The sequence below is a fragment of the Euprymna scolopes genome, chromosome 6, assembly GCF_053919585.1.
Source record: "Euprymna scolopes isolate OS-2025 chromosome 6, ASM5391958v1, whole genome shotgun sequence".
Lineage (NCBI taxonomy): Eukaryota > Metazoa > Mollusca > Cephalopoda > Sepiida > Sepiolidae > Euprymna > Euprymna scolopes.
This window is the reverse complement of record NC_136487.1, coordinates 144675773-144699496: the sequence shown is the minus strand read 5'-3', so window position 1 is coordinate 144699496 and position 23724 is coordinate 144675773. Positions and strand designations below refer to the sequence as shown.

Sequence of the window (23724 nt, the reverse complement as noted above, 5' to 3'; positions counted from 1 at the left end):
CATAATGAACCTTACGCTAGATGCCGCATCTTCCCCATGCTACCTAGCACCTTCTCTACTCTTCTGATGAGAAGCATTAGGCTTCGAAATGCCCTGGCATACAGAGTCCCTTCTATCCCCCAAATTTTGCCTGTATTCCATTATTAAATAAATGATCCATTCTATATCTACCAATATATAGTTTTATGTCTTCATTTCATACTCTTGCTGTCCTACTATACATATATATATATATATATATATATATATATATATATGTATATATATGTATACACACACACATTATATATATATATATATATATATATATATGTATATATATGTATACACACACACATTATATATATATATATATATATATATATATATATAACGTTGCGATTTCTGTTTGTTTGTTTAATAACTCTTTATGCGGTCTTGGAAATAGACTTTATGCGGTCTTAGAAATATATTCTAAAATTTTATTAGCCAGAATATTTATTGATGATTATATTTCATTTTGATCAAAGCGCCTATTATTTTTATTATTATTATTACTATTATTATTACCATAATAATAATAATAATAATGTGGGGGGGGTCTTCGTCCGTAATGAATAGGCACAATGTTTTATTTTATTTACGATTTTAAAAGTAACAGACTTTAACAAAAATAAACAACAAGAATAGAAATATTTACATGGGTTCAACGCTTGGATAAAAAGTACATGAATACTGCACGCCTGTGGAACTCTGTTCCGTTTGCCTGCTTCCCACCGGACTACAACTTGGATGTCTTCAAGTCCAATGTTAACAAATTCCTAATGAACCGCCCCCTTAAGTAAACACTTCATCAAATCTCTACACTAACGTAATGTACTTACAATAACCCTTATCCCTGAGTTGCTTCCGGGCCTTGATAGGTGGTGATCACTGTGTAAAAAAAAAAGAATACTCTTATATATTCCTGTGAAGCAGACAATACTAAGAATTTAACTTAAACTAAAATGAAAAAAAAATAGAATGCCAAAGTAATATTGTTATATATGGGATGTGGGTAGAAAGGCATAGCCTTCCTTTCAATACTAATATATTAGCTGCATCTACCCGGTGTTGCCCTGTAGAAATATATTGCCGAACGGAGAGATTAGTCACATACTATTTAAGATACACCGAATATCCTAACGTGTTACTAAAAGTGACCACATGTTGGATTTAGTGAAGCACTAAACACATCCATCTTGGTCTATGAAAATCAAACGCGAAGTAATTTACAGGGCTTAAACTGGGAAATAACTCTCATAACTTAAATAAATAAGCTTACTTCCGGTGTAAATGCAACTGTTGTTAGCTATTAACAATTGAAGATAAATTAAATTTAATATAAATTAAAAATAAATTAACTTTAAATAATATTTCTAAATCGAACAATTACAACGATGCTATAACAACAAACAATTATTAAAGCCGAGTTTATCATAGCAAATAGATAGTCTTATATATAATATGCAAATGTGGGTATTCATTGAATGTAGAATTCTTTTAAATGCATAGTATATATAGAAATCATGCTGGGATAAAAGCGAATATAAGTCCGTTTTCTGTATGGAAATTAATTTGTAAAGCAGTCTACCTTTTGCACATGTTTATTAAATTATAAACAAACAGACAAGAATGCAACTTTATTATGATACAAGATTCAAGCAGAGAAGGACGCCCGGACGGTCCACAGAGTTTTATAATTATTAAGAATCATCGTCTTTATCTTAAAGAATGTTTTAGCCATAACTTTAGAAATATGCCATTATGTTGCGTGGAATAGAAAGAGAGAAGCAAAGTGTCTCACGTTTTGTTAACACTAATGGTAATTTTTAAATGTCCGTGTGTGGAAGTTAATTAAAAATTAATTTGGCTTCTGTCTTGTTCTTCTTCTTCCCTTTGTGTACAGAACACCAAATATCTGCTAACTTGAAAAGTAATTATCATCATTGAAACGCAAAAACTCAATGCATTTTATATGTTTCTTTACTTATGAGTCGGCACTTGTCAAGAATAAGAGCCAGCCGAAGATAAAAGGTTAATGAGACGCAGAGATTAAAAACTGATTTGTTTGTTTTTGTTTTTGTTTTTTGTTTGTTTGTTTTATTACTCGCCGTCACCCCACACAAGACATATCGGCCATTGGACATAAGAGACCACTAATTGAGACCACGATTAAAAAAGATTAACAAGATGTCGGTTTACGTTATATATGCACTTCTGCATATCAGTACAGTCAGGGAAGCAGGGAGCAGGTGTGGGGGAATTCCAAAGTCTAGCTGGTCGATGTAAGAAGCTATTAAAGCAGAAATCTTTCTAGCATTTGGGGATCCCTATAGTGAATGGAATGGAATTTTGTTGCTAAGTGGGTTTTGTCGGGGGATATTTACCTCCAGAGGACACAAATGCAATGAGTTCATCAGAGCACGCGATGGTGATGAATATGATGACATTTGAAAATGAATAAAAATTTATGCCTCATGTAGAAAGTTTATAACAAGTATTTATTGCCATTAGATTTAAAAATGACTATGAACGGAATTTTCGGGCAAGGTGGTCTACAAATGAAATGTTTTGGGAAAGAAACGCTCCCTGTTTATCTCTCTCCCACGGCGAGATGATGCGACACAAGTTCGGGAAAGTAAGATTTTAAAATGCAGCTCTGTAGATGAAAAGCACTCTCGCCTTGCAAAAATAAGATGCATCGGCAGCCTCGTCTGCATTCCCATGTAGGGGCGCCTCAGACGATATACTAACAGCTTTTTAAAGGGTGTAAAGGCAAAGCCTGGGGGGAATGAATCTCCTAGAACTACATAGACCCAACGACATACCTCAATAAACAGGGGACAAATCGCTATAATAGCCTAGACTCTGGTGGCTTTGGAGCAAAACGAAAACCTCGGACTGGAAAGAAACTCTGTTCATGAAAATTCAATTTTATGTTAGGACACAATTTAATAAAGAAAAGTTATCTACAATGGTGATAGAATGTAATGTTGTGACCCTTTGGCTGTAATCACAGTGTAATGTCTGGGTTATCTGTGGCAGGCAGTGACAAGGGTCAAAACATTATTATTATTAATAATTGATCCGAGCGACGGCAGGTCGCTGGATAATTATTCAGCGGGTCACTGAAATATGATTAGAAAAATAAAAACAATTAGATTGGAAAAATATGAGCGGCAGCAAAAATAATAAAAGACTACAAAGGAATATTAACGTGAAAAAAAAAGTAAATAAAATAAAAGGAATTTTAGTTTACGTAAACGAAATAACTAGATTTAGGCTTACGTCAGCGTTGGGGTTTTGGACACGTGATGATGACGCGATGATACGTAGATTTGAGAAGATTTTAATCAGTCGTTAGCTGAACGCCCGTGAAAACGGACAATTGAACGGGGGGTTCGTCTCTTCTCATGGCTCGGGGAGTGGCGACTTCCGAGACAGCCAAGATATGAAGACGTTGTAATCTGTGAAGATGCCGGCCGGAATCGAGAGAATAAATGTTTAATATATAAATCAGGTATGTGTTGTGTTTATCTACAACTGTTGAAACGAACTATTTTGTCTTCAGCGGTTTTGATACGTCCACGTTAATCGTTTCATGTTAGAACTGTTGCATAAATGTAAAATACACACACTAGACGATCCACTAGATGATATGCGATATATATATGTATGTATATATACATGTATATATACATATATATATGTATATATGGTTAACTTCTACTTGTGCAACCGCCATCGCGCAAAGGCAGCATGCATACCGCAGATTTAACCGACATAAGTCCAGTTCAAACAAGCAGAAGTATATAGAAGCCAGAAATAACTGTAAGAAAGAAATAGCGACAGCTAAGAGAGAATTTACTGAAACCACCAAAAAACACATCGAAGAACAGAAATAAGGAACCCGCGACTTCTGGAAAATCTAGAACAGTGTAGTAAATAATGGGCAATCAACAATCTCCCCACTATCCAATAATCATGAGGTTGTTTGCTCTGCAACTGAGAAGGCTGACATGCTTGCCAGTCGGTTTGCCTCCAACTCCACACTGGATTCTGCTAACCACCCCCTCCCTGACTTTCCTTTTCGGACAGACGCCACAGTAGACGATCTGAAAATCACCCCTTCTCAGGTGCATGCTATCATAAGAAATCTTGACACTGCAAAAGCATGTGGGCCTAATCTCATCCCGACATTGCTCTTAAAAAAAGTGCTTCGGCGAAGTAGCTCCAGTTCTCTCCAAACTTTACAACAAATGCCTTAATGAATCTTGCTTTCCTGCCTGCTGGAAAACTGCTTCTGTAGTACCAGTTTTCAAGAATTCTGGCGAAAGAACTGACCCATCAAATTATCGCCTCATTAGCTTCCTCCCACTTTTCGCCAAAATATTTGAGACAATAATTAACCAGGCTCTAGTCCATCACCTTACAGATGCTAAACTTCTAACTGACTAACAATATGCATTTAGACAAGCCCGTTCAACAGCATCCTAACTGTAATCTCAGAAAGTATATACCAGTCACTGGACGAAGCAGTAGAGGGTAGAGCGGTAGCTCTAGATATATCTAAGGCTTTTGACAGGGTATGGCATGAAGGTCTTCTCAGGAAAATCAGATCATATGGTATCACTGGAAGAATACATGATATAATTAAATCTTTCTTAGATAATCCAGGTTGTCCTCGACGGTCGTACATCTAAACAATACGATTAAATGCGGGAGTGCCTCAGGGGTCTATCCTGGGACCTCTGTTATTCCTAATATTCATAAATTACCTCCCTGACAAAATTGCCTGTGAGATGGGTATATATGCTGACGACATCACACTCTATAACAGACACGACAGGAAAACAAATATCTAAAGAAATGGCAGAAGCACTAGAGGATGCCCTCCAATCTGTAGTGGAATGGGGACATAAATGGATGGTCACATTCAATGCTGCCAAGACTAAACTCGTTTCCTTCAATAATTACAAGAAACCTTCTCTACAACCAATAGCAATGGCCAATGACTCTTTATCTGAAAGTACATTCTTTAAACTCCTCGGCCTAACGCTCTCGGGAAACATGAGTTGGAACAATTACATCGAGAGTATCGCCAGGACCGCTGCGAAGAAGGTAGGTTATCTCTACCGTGCTAGAAAGATACTAACGCCCGAAAGTATCCTATACCTCTTCGCTCATGTATGGAGTATTGTTGTCATATTTGGGATGGTGCATCTACCACTAGTCTCTCGCTCCAAGACAAGGTTCAAAAGAGATTCGCCAATCTGATAGGTCCTGAATTGTCATCTAAACTTCAGCCCCTGTCCAATCGACGAAATGTTGCATCCCTCTGCCTGTTCTACAAGTACTTTAACGGTGAATGCTTTGACGAACACTTGTACCCCCTCGACATAAATACCTCTAACAAACCCGACAAGTAGCTAAAGTCCACCCCTTCATAGTAGAGATCCCTAAATGTAAGAGAGCCTTCTACTCCAGTAGTTTCTTCCCCAGAACAGCTAGACTTTGGAATTCCCTCCCGCGTCCCTGCTTTCCCAACTGTACTGACATGCAGAAGTTCAAGTGCAACGTGAACCGACATCTTGCTGTCCAACTCCCTACACAGTACCTTTAATACCTATGTTCCTGTTAGTAGCCCCCTACAACAAAGTGGCAATATGCCTTGTTTGGGGTGAAAATGTAATTAAAAAATAAATATATATATATATATATATATATATATTTATATTCGCGCATATATACGTACATGCGTATGCAGATAATATATAAACCCCTCTTTATCCAACAAGAAGGTTTTTCTGTGGAAGTTTTACGATTGAATCTTAATCCGAGGAAATAGCTTAGAAAGATTAGCAACGTATGAACATTGCCTCGTGCGTTCATTGTATATGCAGAAATGTTACGGTCCAAAGTTGTTCTCCGATCTAGTCAGCCCTGCAACAAAGGAGTTCTCCCTCCCAAGCAAAAACCATAGGTCCAGCTAATAAAGAAATAATAACATTTATTTCTTGGGAGTTACAAGTGACGCTAGTCTTCCAGTTTGCCTGATCAAGTCGAAATACATGTCACCTTACACAGTTGTTTCGCTGAGAGCCCACAAAAGACATAATCTTCCCGATGAGACATACGGCTGGACTGTCCGGCAGTTATCAGAAAAACTGTCTGCTGTATCAAACGTCAAACTCTAACTTCTCCTCTTTGACAGCATCTCCTTCGCATCTCCTGGAATCTTTTTCACTTCTGACTGATTTAGGTATTTTGTTAGTGGTCGCCATTTGGCCACTTAGAGATTGACCACTCAAGACTCCACTGGAGATAGTATCTAGATGGCCTCTATTCATGAGGGCGTCACAACGGCCGATCCTATCCGACGTTCCCATTCAATAATTAGTTGGACTCTGACAGAGATGTCTTCATACACATTCAGTCTTAACTAGCCTTTATTATACGGCCAAACACAACTAGCTCTCATTACACTGCCAAACACAACTAGCTTTCATTACACTGCCAAACACAACTAGCTCTCATTACACGAGCAGACAGAAGCAACCCTCACTATACTTTCAGACACAGGCCTCTATAATCAGCTAGAAATTGGCGATCCATATAAGGCCATATACAACTAGCCCTTCATACATGGCCTTGAAGCTCTCGTAGTTGAGTATCATATTTTTGTTGGCTGTTAAACACACAAAAAAAGATTTAGTTAAAAAAAAACATATGTGTAATAAGCGGGGCGTATGAAAATATAGATTAAATATATTTCTACTCCAGTAGTTTCTTTCCCAGAACCGCTAGACTTTGGAATTCCCTTTCGGGTTCCTGCTTCCCCGACTGTACTGACATGCAGAAGTTCAAGTGTAACGTGAACCGACATCTTGCTGCCCAACTCCCCACATAGTACCCTGTAGATTATGTCCCTGATAGTAGCCCCCTACATCAAAGTGGCAATATGCCTTGTTTGGCGTGAAAATGTAATAAAAAAATAAATAAATAAAAAATAACGCGTAATTGTCAGATTTAAATATTGTTGGATATCTAGACCGTGTATATCTAGAAATCGTTTTGACAAAAGCGTGCACCTGACTAAATGCAAGAAACAATAAAAAATAATCATAAAATCTCTTAAAGTGTCATTTGAATAATAATTATTAACCTGACACAAGGACCAACTGTGAAGAAGCATCAAACTTGATCAATTGTCAAAAAGAAGATGTATGATGCTTGAAATGTCATTTTTGGCAAAATGTTACACAGGTTTAGTGGGGGATGCCCTTTTCTCTACCCTGTAACCCCTCTCCCACAGAAGAGACGTTGCGAGCCTATCCTTGTTTTATCGTTATTTTCATGGCAGGTGCTCGTCTGAACTCCAATCCCTGGTCCCCCCTCGCCAATCTTTCACGAAAAACACCCGTCTAGCTGAATCCACTGTGAAAAATTTCCCCCACTCTATATCTGTGCCTAAATCAAAACGCGGATTTCATGAGCAAAGCTTCTTTCTTAGAACTGCGCGCCTGTGGAACTCTGTTCCGTCTGCCTGCTTCCCTCCGGACTACAACTTGGATGTCTTCAAGTCTAATGTTAACAAATTCCTAATGAACCGCCCCCCTAATTAAACACTTCATAAAATCTCCTCACTAACGTGATGTACTTACAATAACCCTTATCCCTGAGTGGCTTCCGGGCCTTGATAAGTGGTGATCACTGTGTAAAAAAAAAAAAAAAAAAAAAAAAAAAAGGTGTAATCAAAATCAGGTCAATCAAGTGAAATGACAATGGCTGAAGAAGACTTCCTTGGGGTATGCTACAGTGATAATGTCGCCTCAAAAGGACATATTAGGTTGTCACAAATGGTTATATAATAACAAACGAAAATGATATCGTTGTTGGGTGACGAGTAAGATCTAAGATGAATCAACACGTTGAAGTCCCATGAGTGCATGTCAGACACGTCTTCATATCAATAGAAGTCTATAGTTAGTTAGAAAGATTCAAGTGTCTTTTAAATATTACACACCCTGTCTTATGCGTATTAACAACATTGATGGCTCTGTTTTCAGCGTATTATGAAAATTTACAGTGGAAAGATGCAATCAATTTCCCTCACTATTTAATCAAAACTTTTGTTTTTATTTATAATTACACCTAATTAAACAAAACAAAAATACAGAAAATATTTTTTTAAATATTATGTACGTACGCGTCACGGAGCGAAAATGCCATATTCCAAAAATCACGTAAACTGATAAAATAGTTTTTATTTTTAACTAAGAAATTCAAATTTATCAGTAAGCAAAAAGAGATGGTCTTCAGTCGTTATCTTGAAAAAAAAGGGCAGATAAGTCCACAATAATTCATACTTGCGATATCAGACCCGTAGTAATACTGATTTCACATCAATCGTTTTAAATCATTTAAAAATGATTTTCTTTATAACAATAATTCTACTTGATTAATTTATGTGATTTTTGGAATATGACATCCCTCTTCTGTCACGGGTACGTACACCATAAAGATTTTTTCTGTAGTTTATTAGGTTGAATTCTTAATAAGGATGACAACCTTTTTGGTAAGTAGCCCTTATAACGAACCCACATTTTTATATCTATTATATAAATCTCACTTGTCTTTTTAAATGTATGTATGTATGTATGTATGTATATCTCGTAAAAACTTTCGACAGAAACGACGGATCCTAACAAGATCGGTATCTATTTGAAGCTCGATGTCTCGGACGACAAATATCGATAAATAGACCAAAACATTAATTCCTTCACTCTAAACTTGGCCGTTTTGTACAAGTAGGGATCTATTTTTTTCGCCGACATTTTAACAAATCATCATCATCGTTGGATTGACTTCGGTTAATTTCAATGTTTTTGCCTACCGGTCGCGTCATGGAGACATCGGCTAATACGTCAGATTTTCTTTCAATTTGTTTTCAGCCTTCGCGTCATGGGTTCGAGCCTACCTGCCTAATACCTTTTTTTGCTTTCGTTTGTTTGCTCAACACACATCTCCAAACACCCGGGAAACGCCGGGTACTAAAGCTAGTATAGTATAACAGATTGCTCTATTATATCGACTCAAGCAAATCTTCAAAAGCAATTGTATTATTAAAATGGTGAAACAACGTTTTCTAGGAATTAAATGATGATCAATTAATGTTTCACACTCCCATATTGTTATTGCCAATGAAATTGGCGATATCGCCCATTTTTCAATCAAATCGATCGATTGCCTGTTCTTGTTGGGGATCCATCGCAGCGCACCGGGAGGAACTGTACATGTCTTTTGCAGTGACTTAGTTCACAATATTTTGTAATCTACATTGCACTGTAGAGAACCTACTGTTGATTTTATAAAATTAATTTCTATATAATAGTTTTAATTAAAGTTTAAATGGAGTAAGTCAAGTATTATACTCCAATTGTGCTGCAAACAGAAACATTCATATCGAACGCGTCCCTGTCATATCAAAGAACCTACTGTTAATTTATATGTCGAGCCTTTCGGTTTGCGTGGTAATAAAACAATGCACTTGTGATGTTAGGCTGTGGAAAATGGTAACTCAGGTCCAAATCGCCTGTTCCTTGTTTCATCGGATTATTTCCATTATAGATACTTATCGAAGACATTCCGATACAAAATCTATCTCAGAACACTCTCAGTCACATGAAATTTCACAAAAAAATCAGCCCAGCCGTTTTCGAGTTCATAAGGAACGAACAGACAGACACGCAAAGTTCCTTTTCTATAGTAGTAGAGAAAATGTTGGATTATTCGTATCATTCGGACTACTGTTCTGATCTTGAGTATTGTTCTTATGGTGTTTTGGCCGATGTAACCTCCGACTTTCTTTAGGTGTATTTTGTTAAATTCCGGAATCTTTCTGCCAGAACTCGGGGAATCTGCAACGGAAGCCTTTATATAATCTCCGGGGTCAGTATGTTCTTGTCCCGACAGCCATGACCGTGCAGAAGACTTAAGTAATTCACAATTGTATTTTTAATTCTGCCTGTGTTGAGGATTGAACTTTCGACCTCCAGAATAGTGTCACTTCGAATGAATTCCCGAGTTCGACAAGATAAACCTTAAAAAGGTCGCAGGTTACATCGGCCGAAACGTTGTTAGAATAACACTCGAGATGAAAACAGTAGTTCGAATAATCCAGATAATAAAAATATCAATCTTTCTATTAAAAAAAAAAACGCAGAAACAATATGGATTATATTCACAAGACATATTTGGTAATAACTTAAAGAAAAGAAAGTTGAGCACTAATTGATTCAGCTTCCTAATAAGCTATTTATTATCATGACGTCATGTTTGACGTCATAATTACTTTAGTTATAGAATAACTGGCGGACGAATACATGCGTTTGCTGTATTACTTCTTTCATTTTATATCAACAACAAAAGTCCTTTAGTAAATCAGGGAGGGAGGGGAAGGAGTGTTAAAAAGGTCAGACCTCTAAGTAAACAAAGATGGGTGGAAGATAAACGATTTTTCTTTTTCCACAAAATCTTCTTCAATGCGCCACAAGTAGAAGAGATCATATTTAAAGTGAGGCCTCAAACTGTGAATATATGTTATTGCCAAGCGCGCATCGTTGAGCGCGAAGATGACACGATGCGATAACAGCGTGAAATAAATACAGTATGCGTATCAAAGCAGACGCGTATAACATCAAAAAGGCTAAACACGATCTATAAAAAGTCCGACTTTTTTTTACGATGGAATTGTAAATATCTTTTATAAAAAAAAAACTTTTATTCTGAGCTATTTGGGACACTTTAAGTTAACGTTACGATTCATGTTTGTGAGATAAACTTTGTAATGCTAACGATTTCACATTAATCTCTTCGAGTCGTTTAAAAATGGTTTTCGTTATAGAAATAAAACTACTTGGTAAATTTACGTGACTTTTGGAATATGCGATTTCCGTTCTGTGACAAGTACGTACATGATAAAGATGTTTCTTTAGTTTTTAGGGGTTTTTTTTAGGTAGAATTTTAAGTATTAACCAAAATCATTTTGTAAGTAGTAAACGTCATTTATCTCTCAAACATTGTGTAAGTGTTTCTAAAAAAAACTTTAGAAACATAAACAGGGTGTCACACTAGTTGCACATCATCTAGATGTGTAAAAAGTGTAGTATGGTAATGAATGCCGAAAGGAACCTGATAGGAAAATGGTGAAATCATAGAAGAAATAATGGTCGGACGAATTGATTCGGACGAATCTAGTCAACCGCATGAAAGAGAGACGATGGCCACAAACCTCTTACTCATCAGATTGTTGATAGGATTTAGTCTTATATATTATATATAATAAAATTTGTGTTGGCATTAGCTTAATAACTATGTCATTTATAGAGATCCCAAACACAAATCTTATAAGTGTACTAATATAAATACCCAGTTGTGGAAATATTAAAAAAAAAAAAAATAAATAAACATAGCATTATACATAAAATTTATAAACACATTCATAAGACACATGTTCTATTTTGAAGTGTGCTACTGGTATAAGTTGACATTTTCAGTACCTATTTACTATGCCTCCCCACGGGACAGAGTTAGACACCAGGGTCGTTTTTTAACGTGGAGAAAAGGTACAAAAATAAAAATTGTCTCAGTCGTGAAGGATTTCTCCTCCACCGAAAGAGAACAAGAAATAGAAGTGCAGCATCTGAAGAACAGATACTACACTTTGATCTTGTCCCGAAACCTTTTCAGTAAAGGGATAAGAAAAACTCCAGTATATATATATATATATATATATATATATATATATATATATATATATATATATATATATATATATATATATATATGTGTGTGTGTGTGTGTGTACATACATTTATGATTTTATACCTATTCAATCCATGCCCGGCAATTCTTAATTCACTTTATTTCTTAGAGACCTTTTATAGCAAATGCATTTAAATAGGTAAATCACTTAAATTGGATGTAACTTAGCTTACTTTAAGAGGACGCATCTTAGTTACTATGAACAAGGCTCCCCCCAATCCGCATAAACTTTTTACGTGTCAAATTCCCTATGACACCGCGATAGCCCGACAGTCCACTAGTGATCGCGATCTTGTCTGCTTGTACTACCCTTTTTTCATTCAGTCCTTATCTCTCTATTTCTCCACCTACCCCCGCCTCCAAAGTCTTACGCATCTTACACCCTTCCCTCCTTTCTTCTTTTCCACCCACTTCCTTTCTCTGATTATATCTTCGTATATTAATTTATGTCATTAAAAGAAGTAATGTTATGCGTAATTTTTTCAGTGTTTACTTCAACAGTGCTCAACACATAGGTAGAGCTAGGTAGTAAGTTATGAAAATATATATGGCAATTAAGCTATACAGAATATTCCGCGTTTCATTCTCGTGAGGAGCACTTCGGGATGTATAGGGCCTATGCCTGACGAATTCTCACGAGAATGAAACGCAGAATATTCTGTGTAGCTTAATTGCCATTGATTTCAATTATCTTTTGTTTCTATTTTGTATCAGTTTGTTGACCTCAGACTTCGCTGCTGCCACTGTCCTCATCTCGTTTGGTGCTCTTCTCGGTAAAGCCAGTCCTTCGCAGTTGATTGTCATGGCGATTATTGAAATCGTGTTGTTCTCCGTCAGTGAACATCTAGGATTGCATACATTTAAGGTAAGTCAGTAAAGTTTTTCTGCGTAACACAGTCTCTTCATCTACATTGTTCTTTTGCAATCACAGGACGTCTGAGAATACGAGAATTTCTTTTTACGAAGGAGCCGCCATATGTCAAGGCCAAAAATCCACTCGAGGATAAGGATTAATGAATATCAGGTGGCCGCTGAAACAATACTGTGGCGGTTGGTAATGGTGGGAATTGAACAGAATTTGATTATGTAGGAGGGCGGCTCCACAAGAACTTCTTTACGTTGAACCTGAAAATGATTATGTTATAGTCAGCCGCGTAGCAGCCCCGTGGTATTGTGTTTTGCAGATGGATACTTCTAGAAAAGAATCTTTGCTTATATATATATATATATATATATATATATATATATATATATATATATATATATATATGTGTGTGTGTGTGTGTGTGTGTGTGCTTTGGAAGCTATTTAACATTTAAAACTATATTTCAAAAAATTATAAAAATTTAATTTTTAACCCTTCATTGGAAAATTATTTTGTCAGTAAATCCTACGTTTTCGGGGATCACCAGTTGTTTACCCTGAAACACTTTCGGGGATTTAAAAACAAGTAAATATATATATATGTCACTCTTTATTAATGAAGCTTGATGTGTATTAAATATAACTACAGAGCATATAAAAATAAATGACAGACATTCTATATACCATATTCCAATATGCAGCACGTCTTACCGTTTATTTCTTTCAGCATAATGTTCAATTCTTCAGAGCACCAGTTTGGGGGGGGGCAAAAAGAATCATATAAGTATTGCTAATTTTTTAATATTTTCTGTCCCGACTCATCAGAAGAATAAGAACTCATCGATTTTTTTAATTAAAAAAGAATATGGGTATGATTACATAAATCTGAAAAAAGTAGTTACAATTGCGTTTTATAGTTACGCCATCTTTGATTTTTATGGCCAAGCCATTAACGCCTTACCAACGTATTAATATAAGATCACCATAGTGTTTAAACACTAAAAATATCTTATATAATATTTTTTTAATTTATTATTTATTAACAGCTAATATTGATAGTCTAAGGTTATGTTAACAATGGTTAAATCTACAATATGTGTATTAAGGTTTTTATACGAAACTAATATTTAATTCATAGAATTTATTTACGTTTTCTCTTATTTTAACACACACACACACATATATATGTTAAGTAAGAGGGTTCGAAATAAGTTAGAGTTCAGAGACATAGCTGGGAGTCACAGCTCGGAGACTCGGGAGAGAGGAGAGTTGAGTTAGCTGAACCCCTTATTTTGGAAGCGACCAGAAAAGGGAAGCAAGACGATGTAATTCTGCAAGGCATTCGAATACCTGATCATCATCATCATCATAACCAGCGGAAATGAATAAAGATCATCATGTTATTTGTAAGTGTTCGTTTGTCATCATTCAATCTGAAAGGTAATGTGTTTTTGTGATTCATCTTTGTAAAAGAACATTTATATGTAACACCCTGCCGAAGTGTTAACTGCCTGTCTCCCTCTTAAATAGTCTGTCCCCATCAAATAAATAATGTATCTCCCGTCAGTGTGGAAAAAGAACTCTGCATTTTACATATCTCTCACATCTATTTCACTTCTACTACAAATAATGAACTCGACAAGTAATTGTCATCGTCACCGTCGTCGCCGTCGCAGTGTATCATCCTCTATTAAAAACTAGCCTGTATGCCCGGCGTTATCCGGGTGTTTGGAGGTGTGTGTTGATCAAAAAAATATAAAAAGTGGTAGTAGGCAGGTAGGCAGGCTCGATCCTGTACCGTGAAGGAGGAAAAGAACGTGAAAAAAGTGACGTCTTTGCTGTTGTGCCCATCGCGAAACCGTAAGTGACGAATTCTTAAATTAAGGCTAGTCAATCGAAAAGAGAGGTTGACTTTCGAAAATATCGGCGAAAAAAAAAGCAACCCCTCCCTGTAGAAAAGTGTTCAGTTGAGGATGAAGAAATTAATGTTTTTAGTTAATTTTTCGATATTTGTCGTCCGAAGAGTCGAACTTTAAAACGATATCGATCTGGTGAAAATCCGTCGCCTTTTTAAAGTTTTAGGCAGACATGCATACGTACATAATACATACAAACAAACATAATACATACATACATTTAAAACATACATACATACAAATATACAAACATACATACGAACAAACATACAAACAGACATAGATAAAAACAGACTTACATACATTTAAAAATACATACATACAAACAAACAAACATACATTTAAACATACATATAAACATGCATATATACAAACGTACATATATGCAAACATACATACAAACATACGTACATCCATGCGTACATATATACATACATTTAAACAGACAGGTGAGACTTATATTATAGATGTCTTATTATTCGTTATATGTCTCCGATTTGTACACCCCACCGTTCTTAAAAAAAGAATAAAATTTTGTTGAACATTGCCGGGACAGAACAACATGCCATTTTTTTAATATTCAATTTATTGGTAATAAATATGAACAACGTTAGCAGTCTAAGTCGCTATTTAGAACAATGTTTTTCATCGAACTTTGGCGTGAAATAGAATTACCCTTATGGCAGTCTTTAAATGACGAAAACACTTACCTTCGTTTTTTTTTCTGTTTATTTTGATGAAGGCTTCGATAGAACTGTTACATTCACGTAAGCTTTCATTCCCGTACGCATAACAATCATCAAAATTCCAACTAAGATTAACTATATCGTTGTTTAATTTATTGCTGAATTTCAGCCCTTTGATCGGACCCTCAGCTTAAGTATCAAGCAAAACGCGCACAATACAATTTGCAACACTTTCCAACACTTTTTTTTTGGGAAATATTATTTGTCGCCTTATTTGATGGTTGTTGATCTGTTCCATTCCTAATTATCGTGTCTTGAATTATTTTTACAGAGTCGACGACAGATAGCTATTCAGGATTAATTTCCCTTAATCGCTATTGTCTCATTTTATTTGCGCTCTGAAGAATTGCCGTTTATTTTCAGGTCGTTGACGTTGGCGGTTCCATGTTTGTGCATGCCTTCGGTGCCTACTTTGGTCTCACTGTCAGTCGCGTCTTGCACAATCCCGAAGTTGAAGAATCCAAGAAAGAAGGCGCTGTATACCATTCCGACATCTTTGCTATGATTGGTAAGTGCTACACGATTTTATTGTGGTTCGTTCAAGAAGGAATAAAAAAAAAAAAAGATAAGATAGCTGTCTATGCGGCGGATTACCTTTACAATTTAATCGTTAATTTCATATCTTAGAGGATGGTTGGTTGTTTTTGTTTTACGGCATATCAACACTTTTCAGGTTATTTAATGCCGAATCCAGTTATTTTGAAACAAAAATATATCCTATTAAAATTTTTTTCTTAAAGTTGGTTTCTATTTAACGCATAGTTGGGACCCTATCAGGTACTACCACTCCGGGTCAGATTGAACCTGGGAGCAATTGTAATTAAAGGGTAGCTCCACACTCCTCAAAGCCGCTGGGGGCATCACCATCGGATATAGTTCAAGGTCATATCTTAGGGAAAAAGGATAACATAATCTATTAAATAAAGCGTAGTTGTCTATTAATGTGTACGTGTCTCTATAGAGAAATAATAAACTACACAAGACTCGCCGATAAAAATTATCATATTCCGTCCCGGTAATGTTGAAAGAGAATATATATCATTTTTTTTTAATATTCAACTTATTGGTAATAAAGAGGAACAAAATTAGTCAGAGAGACTGATATTTAGAACATAGTTTTTCATCGAACTTTGGCGTGAATTAGACTTATGATATACAAAACAGGGGGCGATATGTAGTGAAATAGATAGAGAGGAAGATAGATATAAGTGTCATATATTCTTTTAAAACTTCTTTCTATTGTATATTGTTGTCTGTATTTCCTGGCCACCTCGAGTAACCATGCTAGTTTATTTCATGGGAAAGTTGTAATTCTGATATGTAATTTTGTATGTCAGAAATTACACAAGATAAACTTAGAAATTTTTCCACATCGCTTTCAGTGACTCCTACATATTTGCAGTAAAAACAAACATGTAATATTAATACGAGAGAGGAACACTGAGGATCAAATTATTGCATGGGGGGAGCAAAATTACTTACTTCATACTTACTGACTATTGTTTCAAAATCCCAGAAGCTTGTCAAAACTTGAGGCCTCCTAAAGACGAGAGCCATTCATTTCAATTAATGCCATATGTGGATCAGAGTGTTGCTGCTGTAAAGAAAGAAGCTTGGTTTTAGATGCATTAAAAGTAACCAATCGCTTCTTTCCCCATTGTACCACGTGCTCAAGATCAGAGGAGAGAGAGTCAGAGAGAACTTGGTCGTTTGCGGTCTTCGGAGTGCTTTCATAGGTGGTAGTGTCGTCAGCATAAATGTCTATGAATGATTTAAGGATGTGGTCTGGAAGATCATTAATGTAGATCAGGAAGAGAGTTGGACCCAGGATGGACCCCTGAGGGACTCCAGCATTAATACTGAGAGCCTCTGATTTCTGCCCATCAACCACTACTCTTAAGAACCTATCAGAGAGAAATGGATGATTTAATAATTGAGAAGACATTTCCAGCTATACCATGACTGGAGATCTTGTGAAGTAAGCCTTTATGCCATACCCTATCAAAGGCCTTGATATGTCAAGAGCAATTGCCGTAGAAAGAAAGCCTCCATCGAGGGATTCGCCAATCCTATGAGATATTACTGTAAGCATATCTGCTGTAGATCTAGCAGAACGGAAACCATATTGCACGTCACTAAGAAGGTTATTTTTGCTGAGATGGTTGACGACTTTCTTGTTTAGCTTACTCATGATGCATAGGAGACTTATTGGTCTGTACTGAGAGGGAGATGAGCGATCACCTGAGTTCTTAAATACAGGGCATACTGATGAGATTTTTCAAGGTGTTGAGAAGCAACGCTTAAATAACTTGGTAAGTATGGGCGCTAGTTCAGCACTGTGACTGGACTGCCGTCAGGACCAGTTGCTTTACTGGAATCAAGGTTTTTGATTAGCTCCGCAACATCGCATACAGATATTTGTATGTCACTTAGCATGTTTTCTGATATACAAGGGAATACTGGGGGTTGGCGGCCTTATCGTAAAGGGTAGAATTAGCTTCAAAGTTCTTGGCAAAGAGATTGGCTTTGTTTGATGCTGACGATATTAACTCAGGTCCATTGATGATAGTTGGGATAGAGCTCCCACTTCTGTTGAGGATTCTGTTTGCTATTTGCCAGAACTGACGGGAACCAAGCCGCTGCTCAGCTACCTTGGACTTGACAGACTGAGCATATAACTCTCTTGCCTTCTTTATTACTTTTTTACAGTGGTTGCTTGCAGTCCTGAAGGCGTCTTTAGTCTCAGTACATCTCTTACGTTGGAAGCAATGGAAAAAGTTATTTCTGTGCGCAATGGCAGCAGAACATTCTGGGGAGAACCACGGCTGGCTGTTAGGTTTTTGCTGGAATTTCTTCGAGGGTAGTAAACTGTCTATACCTACAGTTAAGCATTCCGTAAGGTAACAACCGTTTGGTTACAGACGGAAATGCATCAAATCCATATTATAGTCAGACAAAGACTATTGACACTGTGTTTTACCTGTAGTGAAAATATAGAATTAATAATCATGATAATATGTGCTCTTTTTTTTTCTTCTTTTTTGCAGGCACTTTGTTTTTGTGGTTATTCTGGCCGAGTTTCAACAGCGCCCTAGCTCATGGCGATGACCGTGAACGCGCAATCATCAACACTTACTACGCTTTGGCCGCCAGCTGTGTCGTTACCTACGCTGTCTCTTCGTTGCTTGATGGAAAACGTCGCTTTGATATGGTTAGTTCAATTTGCGATAAACTTCATCTCAGATTAAAAAGGCTACACTTGCAATTATCGTTTATTTTTATCCATACTCCGTCTTTGTACTCAGATGTATTCGAGGTGATACAATGGTTCCTGTTAGATCATCAAAGTGTCGTTAAACTTGGTCAGTACTAAGATGAGTGACAATTTAAGAATAACGGCTGGTGTGTGTGCTTTCCGCTTAGCTCGGCATTGTTTCCGGTTGTTCTGGACTTTCATTTGCAACAGAAATTAAGTAGTGCTGACTTAGGCGCTTCACAATTACACGCGCTAACAAATTACAAGGCTTATCCCTTGTTTTTCGAGACTGAGCGTAGGATATGATTGTCCATCTGTTCTGATGCTACATTCGGTCAGTACGGAAGAAGTCCTTCTAGACTGAGGCAATTTTTATTTTTGTTCTGAACTATAGTTCCCCCCCCCTTATACGGCATAATCACGTTTGACACACTGGTTCCCGTCAGATCACCGAAGTTAACCAACGATGAGCCTGGCCAATACCAGATGGGTGACCATTTGGTAGACTTCTACGTGCTGTGTGTGCTCTCTGCTTATCTCCGCATTGCCATTGCTCCCAGGTCCACTCTGACCCGGAGTGGTAGTACCTGTTAGGGTCCCAACTATGGGTTAAATAGAAACCGACTTGAACAAAAATATTCTATTAAAAACGTTTTCTTCAAAATCTTTGGATTCGGCATTAAATAACCCGGAAAGGGTTGATATGCCGTAAAACAAAAAAAAAACACCTAGTATGGAGTCGTATGTGAAAAATAAACAGATTTAAATTTTATGATTGGATGTCACGCTTAGTTTTAAAAAAAAAAGGAATTTTTAATGCTTATCATTTATTTCATACTAGCGGAGGGGACGCTCGGATTTGCCCAGTCATTAACTACGCTTAAATACATTTTAATTCATGCAGATTTCGTATTTATTATTACATAGCCATTAGATATTATATTGTATCTATCGTTTGAGCTATCGGCAGATAGATATGAAAAATTTAAATTAAACTATGAATGAATTTGCGCATGCACAGAAGTAATAGAAATATGGCGGCAAGTTGAAATGAACATTTTGAATTATAACTTGCCGACGTATTTCTGTACGCGTTATTCATGCATCCAAAGAAAGATTTTACTCGTTATAATCTATTCTTGGTGTATGATTACTATTTCCTATTAATTTCAGTGTCATGTTTAAGAGGTTTTCGGTCAAATATTTACACACAGACAGACACGCAGACACACAAAGTTCAGAGGTCAAACAAAATACAGCGGGAAAGGACGAAAGTGATGAATAGAAACTTAATAATCGTGGGGTAATTTAATTGTAAATGGCGGTTAAGTAGAACAATTAAAGTAGTTTTTTTTTAATATAATTCAATCCCAAAAGTGAAGAATATTTTTGCTTGAATTTTGTGTGAAAAAAATAAGAAAGAAAGAGAAACGGACGTTAATTAAATTATGTATATGCATATATATAAATATATATATATATATGCATAATTTATATATATATGTGTGTGTGTGTGTGTGTGTGTGTGTACTAGCATGCGAGCCTGCGTTGCCCGTTCTAAAACACGCATGATATTATATTTTAATTAATGCAGAATTCTTATTTATTATAAAGGAAATAACGGAGGCATTAAACGTAACGTTAAAGGCCATTTAAAAAATGAAGTAAAGAAAACCAGAAAGAAACTGAGACATGTACATGTGAGCATTGTATTTTTTCTAAACAGTTCATTTCTTGTAAGTAAAAAAAAAATAAGACTCGCGCTAAAATCGAAACCAAAACGTAAAGACAGTGAGTCAAGTATGATAATCATTAGCTCAACTTGACACGCTCTTTAAAAGATGTTTTCAAATATTCTTTAACATAGTAATGTGTTATGTGAACGATTTACGCATGCGTGAAACATTTGACGAACAGAGAAAAATCCGAAGACCCCACGTACTAATTTTGACCTCTTAGCGTTCCTTTTTCTTTCAGATAAAAACAGATTAAAATTTTTCCACATATCTGAATACCATATAACCTAAAATTCAAGTATGTAGATAAGAAATTCGTGGAGTATATATGGTTGAGAATTGTTCGTACACACAGATCCTCACTTATATATATATATATATATATATATATATATATATATATATATATATAAGTACATATATATAAAGTACATATATATATATATATATATATATATATAAAGTACATATATATAAAGTACATATATATATATATATATATATATATATATATATAAAGTACATATATATAAAGTACATATATATATATATATATATATATGATGAAAATAATGGAAATAGTATTCCGACAAAATAGAGAAAATAAAAAAGGAACAAACCGTATTATGTGTTCACCAACGTTTCGTCTTTATTTCGACCCAGAGGAAGTCTCGAAATAAAGACGAAACGTTGGTGAACACATAATACGGTTTGCTCCTTTTTTATTTTTTCTCTCTCTCTCTCTCTCTCTATATATATATATATATATATATATACTTTATATATATATATACTTTATATATATAAAGTACATATATATAAAGTACATATATATATATATACTTTATATATATAAAGTACATATATATATGTACTTTATATATATAAAGTACATATATATATGTACTTTATATATATATATATATATATATATGTACTTATATATATGTGTGTGTACTTATATATATATATATATATATACACATATATAATACATAAGCATGCATAAATATTATATATTTTGTATGTACATATATTAGATATTATATATATAATATATATATGCGTATTTACATATATACATATTTAGTGTACACATATAATATAAATAGATGCAATATATTATGTATAGATGTAAGTATTTACTGCAACAGATTTCAATATGTGAATAGAGCTAGGTCGTAAGTCTTACGATTCCATACACGGATGAAATACGAACGCCCCTGTGTAGCTTAATTGTTATAAATAGATTTTTTAAATCTACTTTATTCTTATAATTGAAGGACCTAGCACCCTCCGGATAATCAGATAGACATTGTAGATATACTTCTCCGGAAATAGAGAGCTCGGAAGAAACCGAACGAGTCAGACTCGCGTATTGTATCCTTTGTAAATAAACCTTTGGATTTGCCCCATGCGAATGTTCTGTGTTATGGTTATCTAAAGAAAGATATATCATTTATATATACATGCATACATACACACATGTGTGTGGGTATATATATATATATATATATATATATATATATATAATTATTTTTTTACTATAATAATTAAATACCTACAGACACTAGTGTTTCATCCTTTCGGGATTCTTCAGTGCAGGGTGTCACGATTACTACCAGTCGAACGATTCGAACCCCGCGACACGAGACATCTCTGGCTCGATTAGCGGAGGCCGTATCCATTCGGCTACTATTAACCGTGTGAAATAGCGTTGAATTTTAAACATTATAATTTAAATGTTCCTTACGTCAGACAGACAGTGATCAAATCGTTATACGATGATCTACGCATAAGAGCTAAATTGACCGACTTTTAATTCAACTGAAAGTGCTCAACGATAAGAAACGAATTTCTTAAAGGGGCTGTCATAATTATTTTTTTACTAATGCACCCTATATTAGGTTGAGCATATTGGGAAGTGATATACAAACTGCCATTAGCGTATTAAGCGACGCACTTTGTGTGCACAAATCGAGCGGAGGCATTTGGACGATGTCAAAACATCGTTGAATTCATTACCCTCACTGCAGCAGCCGTATAGCGTAATGGTGAGAAGCCTTGACTGTTATTTGGGCAGTCGGGTTTCGATCCTGGCTTAAGGTAGTTGCCTGTCTACCTGCACTGATGAACTACGAAACATTACTGTATGTGGATGACTAATATATATATATATACTAGCAGGGCTACACGCTGTTTACTAAAGGCCCAGATGACAAAATATATCAGTTGCAAGTGTGTGCTATCTTTTTTTTTTAACCTCTCTCTATATATCTCTCTTTATTTCCTTCCCGTTGCCACATTAATTTTCTCGTCTCTCTCTCTCAAATTATTTCTCTCTTTTGAAGACAAAGAAAGAAAGCAAGAAAGTTAAAACTTACTTGGCTAACTACTTAACCTAAGGTCAGTTTGTTTTTTTAAGATAAAATTAAAACGTATAATGAATGAATGAGTAAAATGTTTTCAAATTGTGTTATGACGCCATTTTTTTTTTTTTTTTTTTTTTTTGCTTAATACAAACAATATAAGCTGACTACATAGAAGAGTTGGGCGTTTCTTTTCGAATCCCGTTGTTTCAATTAACAGCAATAAAATCTTTTCCAGTTTAACTAATGAGAGAACCGACGGAAGTTTGTTCTTTTGTTTGTTTTTTGTTTTATTTTTAGTTTTTTTTTTTTCAAGGTAATTATTTTTTCAACGGAAGTCAATTAGTGAAAGCAATATCAAGAATACAACAATTCATTAATCAACAATTAACAATTATAATAGCAATTAATGATAAAAGATAATATTAAGTAAGGATATAATTACACGCTTTGGTTGCTTTTATGACGAATCTAGTAATGGCAAATTAAGAATTTTCCAGCTACTTAGACAATTAAATAGGTTGAACTCAATGGCCATTCATAATATAAAAACCATATGTGAAAAAAAGAGTAAGTACCATAAGTGTGACCATAGCCATATTGGATGAATCCGAAGATTCTATTGTTGCCATTGTTTCCCCCCCATTATTTTTCTAGTCAGAATTCGTTCTAGAAAGACAGCGGGTACTTACAGGATGGACTACGTGCAGTGAAAGTGATTTTATGAAACGAACTAGATTCAAACTTGGAACACCTACGTCTTCAGTCCTTGTTGTTTATCATTTAGCTACCGTAATTGTAATAAATAGATGGTTGGCTCGAGTCTTGTTAATCAGGATCAATAAGTAAAAGGTAAATGAATGCGGAGACATTAAACTTAAGAACATTAGCGGGACTTGTGGAAATTCCACAGCGGACTCTGTCATATGTAATATATTGATTTTTGGCATTGTGTGGGTGTTCAGCGTAAATGGAGACGTTCTGGTATTA

The 23724-nt window shown here is 35.5% G+C and overlaps 1 protein-coding gene across 1 annotated transcript in view; it reads left to right on the top strand.

Moving 5' to 3' along the window:
- Positions 1–23724, top strand: part of LOC145278026 (ammonium transporter Rh type B-like) — a 132242-nt gene that overhangs the window by 89320 nt on the left and 19198 nt on the right. Inside the window, exons 4-6 of the mRNA XM_080130236.1 lie at positions 12562–12712; positions 15737–15881; positions 18421–18584. Coding sequence (XP_079986362.1) covers positions 12562–12712; positions 15737–15881; positions 18421–18584 — 460 coding nt within the window. The remainder of the gene's footprint in view (positions 1–12561; positions 12713–15736; positions 15882–18420; positions 18585–23724) is intronic.